The sequence below is a fragment of the Ammospiza nelsoni genome, chromosome 3 (assembly GCF_027579445.1).
Source record: "Ammospiza nelsoni isolate bAmmNel1 chromosome 3, bAmmNel1.pri, whole genome shotgun sequence".
Taxonomy (NCBI): domain Eukaryota; kingdom Metazoa; phylum Chordata; class Aves; order Passeriformes; family Passerellidae; genus Ammospiza; species Ammospiza nelsoni.
The window spans coordinates 101,245,497-101,262,257 of NC_080635.1; the positions used below are offsets into that span (position 1 = coordinate 101,245,497).

General features: G+C 43.0%; 1 protein-coding gene across 1 annotated transcript in view; it reads right to left on the reverse strand.

Annotated features, from left to right (window-relative positions):
* LOC132071094 (gamma-aminobutyric acid receptor subunit rho-2) overlaps window positions 1-15,262 on the reverse strand; it is a 31,916-nt gene extending 16,654 nt beyond the window's left edge. Inside the window, exons 1-2 of the mRNA XM_059468403.1 lie at window positions 15,096-15,262; window positions 6,824-6,930 (exon numbers count right to left, since the gene is read on the reverse strand). Coding sequence (XP_059324386.1) covers window positions 6,824-6,930; window positions 15,096-15,208 — 220 coding nt within the window. The 5' untranslated portion in view covers window positions 15,209-15,262. The remainder of the gene's footprint in view (window positions 1-6,823; window positions 6,931-15,095) is intronic.
* Window positions 15,263-16,761: the final 1,499 nt, after the last annotated feature.

Here is a 16,761-nt window from a genome sequence, read left to right on the forward strand (position 1 = left end):
CTGAGAGAAAGAATTTTCTGTGACATTTCTCTTGCTCAGTAAAACATTATTTGGTTTGTTGGGTACCTAGCAAGGTAGCAAAAAGCACTGTATCTGTGGTGACAAGAGACACTTTGATGTGCAGTACAATCAACAGAGAAACATCACAAGCAGAGGGCTGTGTGCCCAACACATGCTGGGCAGCCCCCCACGACTTCCAGACTGCAAGAGAGACTCTCTGTGTGTGAATCCTTAATTTAGCTTTGATTCAGGAAATCAACCCCCACACAAAGTCTATTTACTGTGATTTCTATGCTTCTCTGAACACTAATCACAGATTTTAAAAAACCTAAAAAACAACAACAAACAACTAAAACCCAAACCCATAAATATAAGAACACTGCCAAGTTGATATCTGTCCTGCTCTCCTATTCCTTCCCCATCTGCCCTTGACAATAAAATATCATGTTCTTTTCTTTGTTCATGTTCCTGCATCAAACACTCAGTAATCAGCAGTTATCTCATTGTAAATACAAAGCCTAAGGTTCAATCTGGAACTGACACAAAGCTTTATTAAATCCAAACTAAAGGGTGTTCTACGTTAAGCTGGATGGTCTGGGAAGTTCTTGAGAGAAGAGGTCCAAGACTGGATGAGGTGTCTTTTCTCCAGTTATTCACAAATTTGGGGAATGATAAAAGAGTAATTGTAATAGAAAGAGGGAGAAATTATTTGAACATTGGACTCAAATGTTTAGTGTTTAATACAGAAACATAAAGATGAATATGTAAAACCAATTTATCAGCAGAAATATCTACTCTGCCTTTTTTGGGGCAAAATGCTACTACAATCAGCAGGAGTAATCACTGCTTTTTCCTTCTCCCTGCTCCTCACTCAGCACCTGGGGCTGAGGCAATGAGAGCGAACATGAATGTGAATGAGGATATGATGAGACACAAAGACACTGGAGGAGGTTTAGACAAGAAGCTGGACTGAGCAGGGCAGGGTGAGTGAAGGGCCAGTGCCAATGTTGCTGCTTGTGAGGCAGCAACAGGAATCAAAGGATCACCATGTGCTGCTCTTGGCAATGAGCATAAGTGATAAAGTTAATTGTGTATTCACTCTGCCCATCACTCTGCAAAACATCAAGATGCACTTTTGTAGAGGTACTTGATGCAAGCGACATAGAAAGTGCTTGCAGCTTCTGAAGCAAAGCAGAAGCCCTGTCTAGAAATTACCTCTGTAAACCTCTTTAAACCACAGAAACAAGCCCTGGTTTTCCCTAAAGGACATGTTGGCTACAGCACATACCACTGAATTAAATGGCTGTTGATCACCCAGAGAGAAATGTCAGGAGATCTTTGATCTCTCTAACCCATGGAGTCAATTAGGAGCTGCTCGCTTTTTATTCCTGTCCCTCTGGCAACTGAACAGTTGAACCATGGAGGTTCAGGGTGTTTTGCCAAATTCCTCATCAAATGCCACTAGGGATGAGCAAAAAGAAAAAATCCTTCCGTATTGAGAGGGAGCAGAGTATGAGGAGGGTGTGAATGTGAAGGAACAAGAACAGCTCAGATGGTATATGACAAACTGAACTGGTAGACAGAACAATTAAATTTGATTACAGTATTGGATACAAAAAAGCCCTCATCAACCAGGCTTTCTTTGTCATAAACAACATTTTATTAATATTCACATTTTCTTCAGAAAGAGAAAATATAGAATCATCAATATAGAAAATCTAGAATCATCCTAGAGAATTGTAAGCAACAAAAGACTTGACCACGTTAAGACTGGAGACACCTCAAAGCTTGGGCTCCTCTCCAGGATGTTCACTGCTGGACAGGAAGGTAAATGGATCCATGTGAAAGCTGGGGATATGGCTGATGAAAGGAAGCAGTGCTGCTTTGCTCAAAGCCTGCAATCCAGCAGAGTTTTTCAGATCACACTTTAGAGTCTCTGAAAAGTATCAGCCAAATGAATGGAATTTTGGGTTGGTTCTGACAAAAAGAAGACTTTGTTGCTTGTTTCATATTGCAAAAACTCCAGCTTGAGTATCAAACTCTGCCCCAGATTGAATGGGATGTGTGGCCTTGGGCTAACCTCTCCAGGGAACCCAGGAGGTTTCCACAAGCCCTGTGCAGGTATGACTTCAGAAGGAGCCCAACATTGAAGCCTATTACATCCCAGTGTGTCTCCACACCTAAAACCACCAACCAGTGAGCAGCATGAAAGCCTCTAAGTGTGAGTCAGTTCCCAAGCAGAACTGGGACAAACATGGTTTTTATTTCTGAGCACTGGAGCAGACTTTGTGTTGGGGAGGATGGAACAGGAAAGCCTTATAAATATGATTGCCTGGCAAAAGATTTTGAGAATATAGAAACTATAAGCGAGATTGAAATGAAAGCAAGTTTTGAGATCCCTTAGTTACTGAACAACTGGAAAACAACGGTGTGGCCAGCCAAAGGTAATCCCCTCTTGATGAAACAGTACCCTCTGCAAGCAGGCAGGTCCAAGGGTCAGAGCAGACCCTGCAGCTTGGCAGATAGGGCCCAAAGAGTAAGATTTAGGGTTTAAAATGTAACACAGTATGGTAATGTAGTGATTCTTATAGGTTGTATGGAAATGTTATAGGATATGCATGCTGTAGTAGATCGATTGAAGAGAATCTGAATATTCAACACTGAAGATGATTTATTGTATTGTAACGGGAACTTCGCTCTCTTCCACTTCTCTTTTTCCTCGCTCTTCCTCTTCCTCTTCTCTGCTCTTTTCGCGCTCACCTCTCACTTCTTCACCCCCTCCTTTCTACATGCTCTCCGCTCTTAAACCTTTAACTCTCTTACACTTTAAGCCTCCCTTCTCTCGGCCCTGCTCCGAGCTGCGGCTGGCAGCTCCCAGCAGGGCCCTGCACCCAGGCCCTTTGCAATAAACCGATAGTTCCACGACTTGGCTGCAGACATCTCTCGTCTCCGTCCGTCCCGACCGTGCGTCACCCACAGACTCTCCTACAGACTGTTCTACACTTTGGAAGAGAGGGAAGAGCTGCCATGAAGATGCCTGAAGTCAGTTTTCCACTCCATCTCTGAGACTAAAGCTTTGTGACACCTCTTTAATTTTTCTCTTTGGCAGCGCTCTCAAAGGCTGCTGTTTCTCTCTGAGACTGTCCACTCATCTATCTTTGAAGGAGGGAGGCAGATGAAGGCCCCAAGATAAAAACATGTCCATGAGAAACGAGTGGGTTTGAGGTTTCCTTACTGACAGGTATCTCATGCACACCCAGAGAGACTGCAAACCACTGTGGGACCTCTTAGGAGTGGTCAGCTCCCAGGCGGAGCACCAGGACGTGCTCATCACCCTCCTCATGGCTGCAGGGCTTTGTCCCTCCACGCCTCACAGACGGCTGCTCATCAGCAGGGGAGCATGTCCTATTCCAGCCCTTGTCACTAAAAACCACTCAGTGAACTACTCATGCTTTATTCATCCCACTGTTCACCCATCCTGGCAAAAGCACTGCCCAGAAAGGGCAGCAAGGACCAGCTGACGTTAGGCTACTCGGCTATGAGCAAATATAATAAAAGTGAAGCATTAGGCTGGTCCTCAATAAAGAAGATACAGCTATTTTAAGTATCAACTAAAGCTGCTTACTCACAGGCTCCCTGTAAAATCGAGATGTCATAAATGAAATGCTTAAAATGGGTGTTTAAGGAAGGCAGCACAACAAACATTTACATAATCTTTAAATATTAATAATAGTAAATAATACCTGAACATCTGCTACCTAGAACAAGGTCACTGACATGGAGATAACTCCCTAAGGGTCAAAAACCCTGCAGTCTCTTTTAGCCTATGAATGCTCTTTGACCATCATCAAAGCAAAAAACTTTGTCATTGCCTCTGTACCCAATTGCCTGTCTCTTATGGGCTGAGGGCAGGCAAGACAGCCATGCTTATTGGGCTGTTAATAACACAACTTACACAACATTTGTTTGCTCACTTGCTTTTTACAAAGATACTTTTTCTTGAAAACCCCTTCACCTTTCTCTAACATTGAGGCTTTTTCATTCCACCTTGCATAACCCCAGCCTGCTCTGCCCAGTGGGCACAGCTGTGTTGGGCTGGCAGCTTGCTGGCTGTCTCCTGCAGACCAGCAAGTGTCCCCTGGCCACCAGCTCATACCCCATCCCCTTTTTAGCTAAAGGTGGAATTGCAGGCTGGCCCACCAAACTTGGGAACCATCAACAGTACTGGTTTTCTTTTAGTGTTAATGCCACTCACCATTTACTTATGGTATTATTTTAATTTTCCAGAACTGAGGTGGCTTTCCCACCTGCAAGGCAACATCACAGGCCCAATGCAATGCCATAGAGCTGGAATCTCAGTTAGACCAGAGAGGGTCTTAGGGCAGTGACCAGTTACAGTCATGTGTACCCCACAGGCTGCTCTTCTCCACTTTGGCTGTACAAAAGCCTTTTCATCCTCCCCAGGTCACACCACATCAGTCTGACTGACAGTGCCACAGCCTGGCTGGAAGGACTCAGGGTGCACAGCAAATCACTGTGACTGCCTGAGGAATAACATTGGAGACAAAACTATGAGCATCACCTCTTGCCAGACTTTTGTTCCCTTTCCTTTATTGTTTTTTCCCACTAGGCTTATCATCTGCCACTAAAAACACATCGTGCAATTCTGCAGATGAGCAAGAACCTGCAGCACCTGCTATCTCTGTGTGTCTGAGTCAGGATTTCCAAGGCTGGAGCCTCAGCAAAGCTGTTTCCATGCTTTGCTCCTCATCCCATGCAATTTCAGTACAACGTGGCTAATACCACTCCTTTGTCCCAAGAATCTCTGCAAGTTAAGGAGGTTTTAAACAAAAAAAAATTTAAAACATCATGTTTTTTCCTTTATGAAAGAAAAGAACCTTCTCAGCAAAGGCTCTTAGGGTATTTCTCAGTTTTATAAATGTTATTCCAAATTTTGGCTCTAGAAGAATCGTGATGGGAAGTAGCATGGGAAAACAAGGCAAAAGAGAGATTAAAATGCAGTTCCATTAACACTAGAAGAGTGTCTGTGTAATTAAATGTGTCTGTTTGATGTGACCTGTGCTGAAATGTGTTCTTCAAGGACCCTGTGACACTGATGAAAACAGTAAAATTCAGATGTTTCCAGAAATACAGCGCAGTGGTGCCACTGGGTGCCAAACCATCAGCACAACAGAACAAAACCCTGCAGCTTCCCCCCAAAACAGGCAGGATGCCCTGACATACACCCAGTTAGGGGGCAAAAGTTCAAAAATCACCATGGCTCCCCAGCTGTCTCCAGCAGAGGCAAGGTAGGGAGTCCAAGTTCCCTCCCAGAGAAGCCCCATCATCCCACCCATCAGACCAGCAGGTCTTTTGTCCTGGACAGATCAGCTGCAGAGAGAACAGATCAGCACCTTCAGTTTGTCCAAATCAGGCACTCAGAAGTCAACAGCCAAGCTACAAAAATTGAAGTTGGCTAAAAAAAATAAAAAAAAAAAAAGGTCAGAAAACCAAAGACAGCATCCTCTGACCTCATAGCACAGGAGGGCATACCTGGAATTTAAGGAGGAATGTGCACTTTGGTGGACTCACACTTTTACAACCAATTCATAAAGAAACCCAGTGCCTCCAGAGCCAGCTCCCAGACTTCATCCTTGAGCCTCAGCTGCACCCAGGGCTCGGTGTGGTCCCACCAGCCCCGGGGAGCTCTGCCCGTGCTCCACCCAGAGGGCAATTTAGGGCAAACTCTTCAACCACAGAAGCAGCAGACCAAGGTAATACTGATTAAAAAAGAGTTGACTCCAATGTTTAGGCTGGACTGCAACTTGCTGATAAATAACCTCTGCAGGGGCAGGAAACCCTGGTTATGAAAGGTTTTGAATTCTGGAGTTTAAAAATATATATAAAAATTGTGAGCAGGGGTCAGCATTGTGCTCTCAGAATGGCACATCTGCACTGAGGGCAAGAAATGTTTTTTCAGCCACACCAGGAACAGGCAGGTCTGAGAAGCTCTGTTCTATAGACCAGGTGCAAAGGGCACAACACTCTGTGTCCCACTGGGCAGGGAGAGGCAGCCCTTCATCCTGGATGGCAACTGACAAAGGATGCAGCATTAGTCATTCAGTGAAAACTACAGAAAACTCTGCCCTTAGCTCTGGAGGGATTTGTTATTGATGAAATCAGAAAAGGGATTGCCATACTGGTGTTCCAGCAGTTTTTTTTCAGGTACCCTCTTCTCTCTGCAGTAGTGAGTCTAGAAAGGCCAGGCGAGCACACCCTGTAACTGGGTGTGACCAGAGGCAGAAGTGAAGCTGGCAGAGGTCTCCCCTCCCACTCTTTGATTTGCTTATGAGAGTTTGAGACAAGATTTTTAGAATATTTTTGGGATTTTTAGATTTGTTTCCTCCTGGTAATGGCGGGCTGTGATCTACCCAATGAGTTCCTTTACTTTGCAATTTAATCACATCAGCTGAAAAGCTCATTGCAACCTCACAACCAGAGGTGAATATCAAAACCTGCAGCTTGTCCCTCTTCTCAACAGAATGAAACACTTACTGGGAGGGTCCATCCTGAACTCTGGGAAATGCCAGCCAAAACCAGAGCCAACTGCAGCAACAGGAGGGAATGTAGGAAATGTACAGAGCACAGAGGGCAAGGAGGATGAGCATGAGGCCTCTCTGAATTGGCACCAAGCCTTTTCCCTTCACACTGATGCATTTGGACAGAGGTTTGTTTGCTTGGTTTTTAATTAGATTGTTAATTGGGTAATTAGATTAATCTTAATTAGATTAGCACAGCATCAAGAGAACCATTTGATGCTCACCTCCAAAGGCCGGCCGCATGGTGAAGTCGTGTTCATCCACTCTGAGCAGCTGTTCCGTCTTTCCTCTCCAGGCCTTGGTCAAGTCCCGATTCCTCTTAAAGATGTGGCTGCAAAACACAGCAATAGCATTGCTCTGATGTCCCTGTGCCACACCTGCTAAACACAGCAACAGCATTGCTCTGATGTCCCTGTGCCACACCTGCTAAACACAGCAATAGCATTGCTCTGATGTCTCTGTGCCCAAGTGCCACAACTGCCAGCCCAATTTCGGTGCCACAGGAGCAGCAGCTTTGCAGGCACAACCCCAGGGACTGTGGGGAGACTGCCAGCACCAAACACAGACACAGAGCTGCCTTTCCACAGCATCAGCTCAGGCCTTTGTGCCCACAGGCAGCCCTGCTCCCTCTGCCCCAGGCTCCAGGGAGGCACAAGGCACAGAGCACAGCATCTCACAGGGGAGCTGCATGCAGGCAATGCCTTTGCAGCTGAGAGCAGGCACCAGGGGCAGCAGCTGGGTGCCCCACATTACCTGGCCAGGATTTGGCCAGGTACCAAGGCAACATTGTCATGAAAAAGCTCTTTGCAGTGCTGGTCACACAATGGCATACACCACTTGGAAACTGCCCCACCAACTTCACCAATTCAGTGCCAGCAGTTTGTGTGGACAGAGGGTATTCTGGCTTTCAGCAGCAGCAAAACCACCCATTCCTCCCCACAACAGCAGGAAGAGAGGAGTTTTATCTAACAAAGGCTTCAGTCCCTCACTTTTATGAACATTAAGGTACAAAAAATTCTAACTTTTTATTTGAAATATTGTATGATATCAGTGGAACAAGGATGACAACAAACCCCCGAGAAAAGTGCAAGATAGCCACTAAAATCCCATAAGGGGATAACTAACTAGCAGATAAACAAGTTGCATGCACTTCTGGAAGAAAATCCAGTTCAGCACCCCTGACTGCTCTGCAGTGCTGTGAGGGGAAGACTTGGAACATGAAGGTTCCTCAATCCCTTTGCTCTGGACATAAGAGCTGACAACGTTGTAAGTACTGGTGCAATTAGCTGGTTTCCAGTAACTTACTGAAAATAATTATGATAAATAGAAAGAACTTTGTACAAAAGGTTCAGGTTCCTTTTCCCATGTGGAAAAGATATGACTGAAAATAAAGAACAAAAAATCTTGGAGGAAAAATAAAGAGACTACTTAGACTTAAAGTCTCGATCAAGAATTCAGAATACAAGAACTCAATACAAAACAATCACCCCACTCAAAAATGTGGGTATAGCAAGGGATGTTCTTAGCTTCATTAAAATATTAAGCACTATAATTATGAGCCAAAGGGAGCATAAATCACAAATCAGAAGAAAAGTTTCCCCTCAGAGCACTAAGTCCAAGAAAGAAATTATGAAACCTAAAGGGTGTTGATAGCTGCAGCTAACATCAAAAACCCATTTCCTTACTATAAGGAGATGAAAAGGAAGCAACAGAATTCAAAAATACTTGTATCAAATAGATGTTTTGAAGGACTAAAACCCCTTGTAGCCCAGGGCACATGCTACATGGGAAGGGTTGGATCTCCCTCAGGTTATTTTGGGCTCCTATTTCACTTGGGATGCCAGAGCTTCTCTCCCTGCTGGCTGTGAGAAAGAGCCAGCCAGAACAAGCACCCTCCCGACAGGGCTGCATTATGGTTACCTAAAAGCAAGGGTGTAAAACCAAGCACAGCCATTAAGGGGAACGCTTGGAGGCAAAAGCTTGGCTTTTAACTGCTTGCTGCAGGGGGAAGCTTTGTTTTGCTGCAGAGTTAGGGCAGCTGCCAAAGCGCTCCACTTCACCCCTGCTCGGCCTCTGTGCCCGAAGGGCTGCAAGTCAGGAAAGGGATCTTCCTGTGTCTGCTTGATTTTAATTATCAGGGAAAAGCCAAAGTAACAGAGAATGTTCAATTAAGTCTCTCTCCTCAAAGAAGGGTGTGAAAAAGTCAAATTAAAAATCCAATAAAACATTGGAATGCATTGTACAAGGAATTAGTATGAAAAGCCCTGGCAGCGTTGTCTTGCAAATCAATGGCTCAGCCTCACTGAAATGTTACATTTTGATCAATTATTTAAAAATCATCAAACAGCAAAGAGCACACAGGAGAGCTGCTGAAAGCAGTCTGTGGCTGCAGAGGTTTAGAGGGCTGGCTGGGGACGTGGATACTGTCTTAGGAAGAAAAGAGGTTTTCAGGCATGTCCTGAGCCAGGGGCTGCATTTAATAACCATCATTTAATCATCAGTTTGTGCCCAATCCTTCAGGTATTATGACAGCCAATTCAGATTTTACAGAAAGAGCTCTGACAGTCCCTTTTTAATCAATTTAATCCATTTACAATATTTTTAATGACAGGAAGTCTACACAGTCTTTAAAATTTATTACTACTTTTGTCTATTTAATCCAATTCAAGACAAAGTTTGTTTGAAAAAAAATTTCTTCATAACAGCATTTGACATCAGCTGTGCTGTGTCTTCTGCCCCTCTCTGGCCCCTCTGCTGTTTGGCGTAGGGAGCATCTCATCACCTGCTCAGAGGTGACACCAGCTGCTAGTGCTCTTGTGCAGCTGAAGGGTGCTCTGAACACTGCTGCCCAGAGAGTGTCTTTACTGACAATCTGATCACCAGTATCTCATAAATCCTCCCTGATGTACTTATGGTCTTTAGCATTTCTGATTATAGATTTGTCAGGGTTTCTTTCGGCTTTGTGCATTCTCCGCAGTTCGCTACAATTCGTTTAAATCCACCCATCTCCTTTTGTTGTTTTTTGCCCCATTTTTCATATATAATTTTATTGCTGTTTATACTTCGTTCAATGGGCATAAATTTGATAAATCTGACTTCTGTGAAGAATTGTTTCTGTTCAAAGAGGAGAGAAGCTTTCTGTATTATTGCCTTAATTTTTAAAAATACATTTTCCTTTCCAGTCACTTTTACTCAGAATTGTCTCAATTGCTTAAAATAGATGCTTTTTCTATCAAATATAATTCATTCTTGATGGCATGAGAAATTACAGATAACAGCTCAGCAAAAAAGAGCAGGTGTCTATGCAGACATTCAGACCTTTCCAGAGCAAGGTGAAGAACTTTCAGACTGGAAACAGTCTTGTGCTGTAGGGCACGAGGCAATGGCTCATGTGGTGAGCCTGAAAGTAAACGTGGTCTCCAAACTGAGCATGGCACAGCTGTTGGCAGCCAGAGTCTGGCAGGTTTCTGCACCTTCCCCTGGAGAATTCAGGATGGATTTTGGTCACAAGATGGTAACTCATGGCCATAGGACCTTGGCTCCAGTTACATATTGGGATGCAGGGAAGTAATTCTACAGTTTCAGTGAAAATCTTACAGCTCTTCAGCATATTCTTGGGGAGAAAAAAAAATCCCAAATTGCATTAGGTGAAGGCATCATTTACTTTGTGTAGCAGCCACAGCAAGCTGGAGGAGATGTGTAAACCCAGCACCAAGGAAGGTACAAGGCCTCCTGTTTATCTAACCACCAAAGGATGTGACTGCTGCAACACAAAGCCCTAGAAGCTGAACTAAAAAGAGAAGGTACAAGAACGGTTTTGACTGTCATAATGATTAACTCACTCCTAGCTGAGAATTCCAAATTTATTTTCACTTCTGTGTTATGAGTCCATCTTTAATCTTAATATGCATGGATCATATGGGATCAGATATGGTTGAGAAATTTCTGACAAACTGGGAACATCAAGATCCTCAATTTTGGTGAAGTCTCTTTCAAGTGCCTGTCAGGGCCACCAATTCAAGAGCTTCAGGAGCCCCAGCTGCCCAGGAAGGCCTGGCATCTCCACAGATAGGTCTGTCTTGAGCTGGGTGGCCACACCAGTCTCTATTGCTTCCAGAATCTCAGGAAAGGGGGACTCTGTTGCCCTACCTCTGGATGAAACATACTTCACACTTACTCATCTGTGGGTCTATGCTGGCAGCAGGAAGGGAAGGAAAATTACTTCCTTGCCAGATTTGTGGAAAAACTAAATTTGACTCTGGAAAAAGGATGGACACAAACTCAAAGGGTGTGCAAAATCACTGCTATCATACACATTCTCTCCCTGCTTTTGTTTCACATTGTTCTTTGGCCCTGGCTGATGCTGCAGTGTTGGGAAAAAAGCTTCAGTAGACATCAAACCCTGCACCAGAGGTTCAGCAGTGCCCTGGATTGAGTCCTAGGCTAACCCTACACCTGTAAAAAATGTCTATCACATTTCAATCACTGCAGCAGTAACAAACTCCAAATTTTTCAGAAACCGCCAATAGAGCAAAGAGGATCCGTTAGGGCTGGGAGGTAGCACAGGCTGGAGGATGTGTCTGCAGTATCCATTGAAAAACGGGGGAAAATGCAGCTCCACAAGGCACAGAGGGAAGTCGCTGCCGGCAGCAGCAGTTCAGGATCAGCAGACTGCTTGCTCCAGTGGAATGATGTTTGGAAAAGGTTTGTGTGCTGAGCCTTGTGCTGCCGTGTCCTGGTCATTGCCTTCTGCTTCTGGGTCCCAGCCTAAGGCTGGCATGTAGCATGCCCTGAAAATGGCATCTCTAATGAGATTCTCCAAAGGACTGACCACTTCCAAAAACCTTGGCAGGAAGTCTTTAGCTAAGAACAGGCCAAAGCCACTTCTGTATCAAAGGCAGTTTTTCTGCTGTTGAAGCACGAGGCTTCACACGGCTGGTAGGAGAGAGGAACAGGCAGACTCAGAGTAGGGTGGGCACTGGAAACATGGCATTCACTGGCACAACAGAGATGGTAAATGTCTCCTAAGTTCTCAATTTATGTAGAGCAACAAACATTACCAGAAGCAATACCAGCAATTTTATAGAGCAGTAAATATTAACAAAACCACTAATTTTCAGAGTTCTTTTTGTCTTTTGGAAATTCTGTCCAGCTGGATAATCTAGCAGGATTGCCAGCATTTGTTTACCATTTCTTAGAGGCAGCCACTGCTGAGCTACTGTAGAGTGCCCAAAACTATTTAAAAAACTCAGTGCTGGACATTCCAGCAGCACTTGCTTGTCACCTGGCGCAAGGTCAATGCTCTGAGGAAGATGCAAGCACAGCTACATACACTGTACAGCCAGTGCTACCCTCAGCAAGTCTGACCTGCCCTGGCAGCACGAGCTCAGACTGTGTACACAGCTCTCTGGAAAATCCCAGATTTCAACCTGGCAACACAGATCGTCTGACACACACACCTGCAGCTTTCCATATTTACACTGTTTCCTTCAGCACCAACCAGCCTGTTCTTCCTCTGTGTAAATTTATTCTTTGGTGTGCAAGTAAGGCTGGGGCAAACAACAATGCCCTGCCCAGCAGTCACCCAGGTGACTCCAACAAAACATTTTACTTCACAATTCATTTATCACTTGAATTCTCCAAACAAAAGGAAATGCAAAATTGTTTAACCAACAATGCTGTTACAGTTCTAGAGCCCTTGGTTTCATGCACCATTCGTACATGTTGCACATCAGCAAGAACAGACTCAGCTTCATAGAAACAAGTATCACTGATGTCCTTCAGTTTCTCCATCTAAGTGGCAGGGACTGTACACCATGGAAAATGTGAAAGACTACCATCAAAGTAGGAAGGCAGGAGCTGCTGCTCGATGAGCACACCCCAATTGCCTACACAAAGCCTGGGCTCTCCAGAGCATAACATGAGGCAGTCTCGGGCAACACTCAGGGCAGTGATGCACACAGGCAGTTGTTTCTTTATGTTATACCTAAATCTGTAGGAGCAGAGATGTGTTATCAGTGAGGGGGGGATGCAGGAGTAAGAGAAAATTAAAGCAGGGCAGTTTCTAATCAAGCAAGGATTATCCATTCAGCGTGCTGAGCGAGGCTCTGCACATGGAAAAAAATAATGTGTTACAATGTATTAACACAACAAGGAGTAATTAAGGATGCACAGGCAACTTAACCTGGCAATTCTTAATTTGGCTTCCTAACCCGACTTTCTGTTCCTTCCTCACTTAGGCATAGGCTCAACAACTTCTCCCCAGCATGGTGGCAGAGAGCAGTTCCAGAACCCTCAGGACCAGCCACCCCGAGCGCCCAGAGCTCCGAGGGAAGGACCTCTGCCCCCGGGAACCCCTGTGCAGTGTCTGAGTAAGAAACTGCAGCGCTGAAGGAGTTCTGCACCTGCAATATTCCCCAAGTGATATTCTTCAAGACCATAGAAAGATCTTTAGGTCAGGCTGATTTATCACCTTAGTAGACACAAAATATCAAACTTACCAGCTGGAGACTCCCAAATATAGGAATAAATTTTCTTTAATAAGGAAAGTTTACTGTAAAATTTACTGTTCCTTATGATACTGTTCCAAGAAAAATACTTAGCAGAAAATGTGATGGAATTATTTAAAAGATAATTCTTTCAATTTCTCTTATATGATTAGGAAACCAGCCTAGGAACTAGTTTTAGTTTCCTTTTACGAGAATAGTGCACTATTCATTGTTGGTTTAGGGACAACTAAATCTTTTTTCTACATAATTGATAATGAATATGAAATTTAAAATAAATACAATTGAATACTGAAATATAAAGACAGAAATATAATTTAATAGGAAAATTAAAATATTAACAACACTGGTCCATACACTTCTTTTTGTTGCAACATTGCATAATTCTCCATATTTAAAATTCCATTCTCATTTGACAATCTTTAAAACCTGATTTTATAAATTTTTTAATAACTACATTGCATAGGAATCGTATGTATGTGTGTATATATATGGCATATAGTTCCTCAGATCCCACCTAGATGGAAAATTGTTAATTGAAACCATAACACCATAGAGTACTAAATAGTATTGTTATTCTTTGTAGTATATTTATAGAAATAATTTTAGCAGTGCATTGACTCTCAGTCCGTTACAACTCATGAAAAAATTGGAACTGTAGAACTTTTCTCCAAGTTCAAATAAAGCACAAAACTTTTAAAGCAGGGAAACTTTTACTTCAGGGCAAATTGATATTTAAAGAAGGATTTACTCTATTTTATTACTTTAAAATACATGATCTTTACTACACAGAAAGGTTTGCACGGAAGTGCTACTGTTCAATCCCCCACGTTCCTCAGAATACAGGCATTGGAGGATTTTCAGAGTTCGATGAAAGATCTCATTCAATAATTAAGATTCTGTAAACTTCAGTGGTAAAACTTCAGTTGACTATAGGATTTCAGGATCAGGCCCTGACTGTTTCAGCTTTTTAACATTTACGTCACTAAAAGCATATGTCACTGTATTTTTTCAATAAGTAGTGTAAATCTGATAGCATATTATGGTTTTTTTGCTTCTAATTTATCATGTTTCTTTTCAAAACATTCAAGTAACAACACTCTCTATGAAAGTGTTGAGTGATAAACAAAAAAGTCCACAAAAATAAATGAAAATTTGGAAGTTTACTGCCATAGTGAAACCATTTAATAAGATGGATTAACCCAATTTTATTTGTGAGCCCTTCAAACAATGAATAGTCTTGTAAGATATAACTGCCACTGGATGACATAACCACAAAAAAGGATAACATACTTTGGACTGTCTGGCAGGTTTGGAAGATTATCTTTTCTAATGTAAACCTCTAGACAAATCTCAGCAGCGGTAAATCTAATAAACTTTACTAAGACCTTTAACTCCTTCTTGTGCTTTCACTTAACTTTAAAATACATTTTTTTATGCTTCCATGTGTTTATTACAAAAAAATAAACTAATTTTACAATCCCAGGTTAACTTCCAAGGTTTAATTTGTTATCAATTACCACTATGTGTGCTAACCAACATCCCCATCTCAAATTGTCAGAGCATAATGGGCAAGTGAATATAAGTAACATGGAGATTGCAGCAAGCAGGTGAATAACCTGCCCAGAAACAGTGCTGAAACATTAAACAGTATGCACATTTGGCCATCTCTGTTAACTGCAACTCCTCTGAACTCCCTCAGAAATTTGCAGGTATGGCTAAGAATAATTTTAGCACAATCCATGCTGAAGCAGTGAACTTCTCTGCAAAACCTGCCTCACTTAACAGTTAATCAAGGTAAGCCATAGAATTGTCCACTTACCCACAAAACCGATTATACTACCAGAGACTGTTACAAAAACATTATCTGTAAAGCTGTTTGCACACACAGTATACATGAAGACATTGACAGAGTAGGTTTTTATATGCCTGTAGTAACGTATTTGTAACACTGCAGGAAAAGATACAGACATGGTTTAGCAACCCTTACCTTGCCCTCTGCACATCCGGATGGGTCGTCCACCTCCTCCTCCTGTGCCTTCTGCTTTCCACGAGAAGAACTAAGCAGAAAATTAATAAAAGGAGTTTTGTGAAATAAGGCATCTTGTTGGAAACGAGAGCCGAGCACTCTGCACTCCAGTGACCTGCTGTAGTACAAGTCCCCCCGGGCTTAAACATTGAATCAACTCCAATTCTGGCGCGTTGCCCCGGTGGGCGAGCGGCGGCAGACGCTGCGTTCCCGGCGTGATGCATCCACGGGCTCCCGGCGGCTTCGCACCCGGCGCTTTTCCCTCATCACCGCCCAGTGATTGGCCATTACTCGCCAGGTTTGCCTCGCTGCACATTGCCACCGGGTCCTAAAGGATACTTGCTAAAGCCATTATATAAAAACCCGCATTTCTGCACGCCGGCTTTTTGCTCAATCCCCTAATCTCAGTGCTATCCTCCTGCCAGACTGTAAAACCAGGCTGTCCCTTTTCATTAGGCTTTCGGCATTTTTTGATCCTCTGTACGGTATCTTTTTCAACTGGTAACTGCCTGTGCCACGTTTCGGACATGTATCTCATTGTAAAATGTATGTATTTTAATGGATTTAGAGCAGTTGAGGCTCTGTCTGAATCCTCATGTTGTTGAAGAGAGAATATGAGCTACTTCCTCTGAAAAAGTTGACTTCATTTACTGTTAACTTAAAAGCAAAATTAAAACAGTAACCCCCAATCTATGCATACAATCACCTTTACATAAATCAAGTCACCATTAATGTATTTTTTTTCCAAAAGGCATTTGCATAATCGGCCATTTTAACTTTTATCAAAGGAGATCGAAACTCAAATTAAAATCAGCTATTTCTTTAATGAAAATGACGAGGCTGTTTCCAAAATCCATTCAGGGTTTATTTCCTCCCAGCCCGGTCACAGGGCAATGCTGGTTTGCCTCTGTGCAGACCGGGCTGTGCTAACAGCAGCCAGTGTGTGGCACAGGGACAGAACTCTGCCTGGCACAGCAGGGACTCTGCAGGACAAGAAAAGCACACTCAGAGCACGGACTCCAGAGGGACCGAAAACCCAGCAGGACGGTCCGAGGGTCACACCTCTTCCAGAACCCCCTCTGTGAGCCCACGTTCGCAGTACTTGAACGGGGATTCGAGCACACCAACCAGGAAACACAGGGCTTCTATCTTAGAGGCTACACGAGCTGAACAGGTTTTTTAGGCTTTTGGTGTGGTTTGGTTTTTTTTTTGGGGGGGGGGAGGCATTTGTGTATTGGTTTTTTGCTTTTTTTTATTCAATTTCTAATAAGACAATTTATGTAAAAATATGTTAATTCATATATTGACATCAAATTGGTCTGCAGCAGAAAGTCCAATTGCTGCACAAATACATAGTTTTTTTTCTGTCTTCTTACAAAAGCTATTTTTTCACCTTTTTTCCATTATACCTGCAAACAAGATTATCAATACAGAGAAATACTAAAGGACTCAAATTTTGGGTGTTTTCTAAATTTACACATCTTCCTTAGACACGAAATGAGTTTTCCCTATTTTAGAGGTTGTTATAGCTACTTTAATGTTGCAATACAGTAATATATATTACAGTTGGTAAAATTTAGGAAAGCTCTAACTAGCTTGATAAATATTTGCTGAAAAACAGGATGAG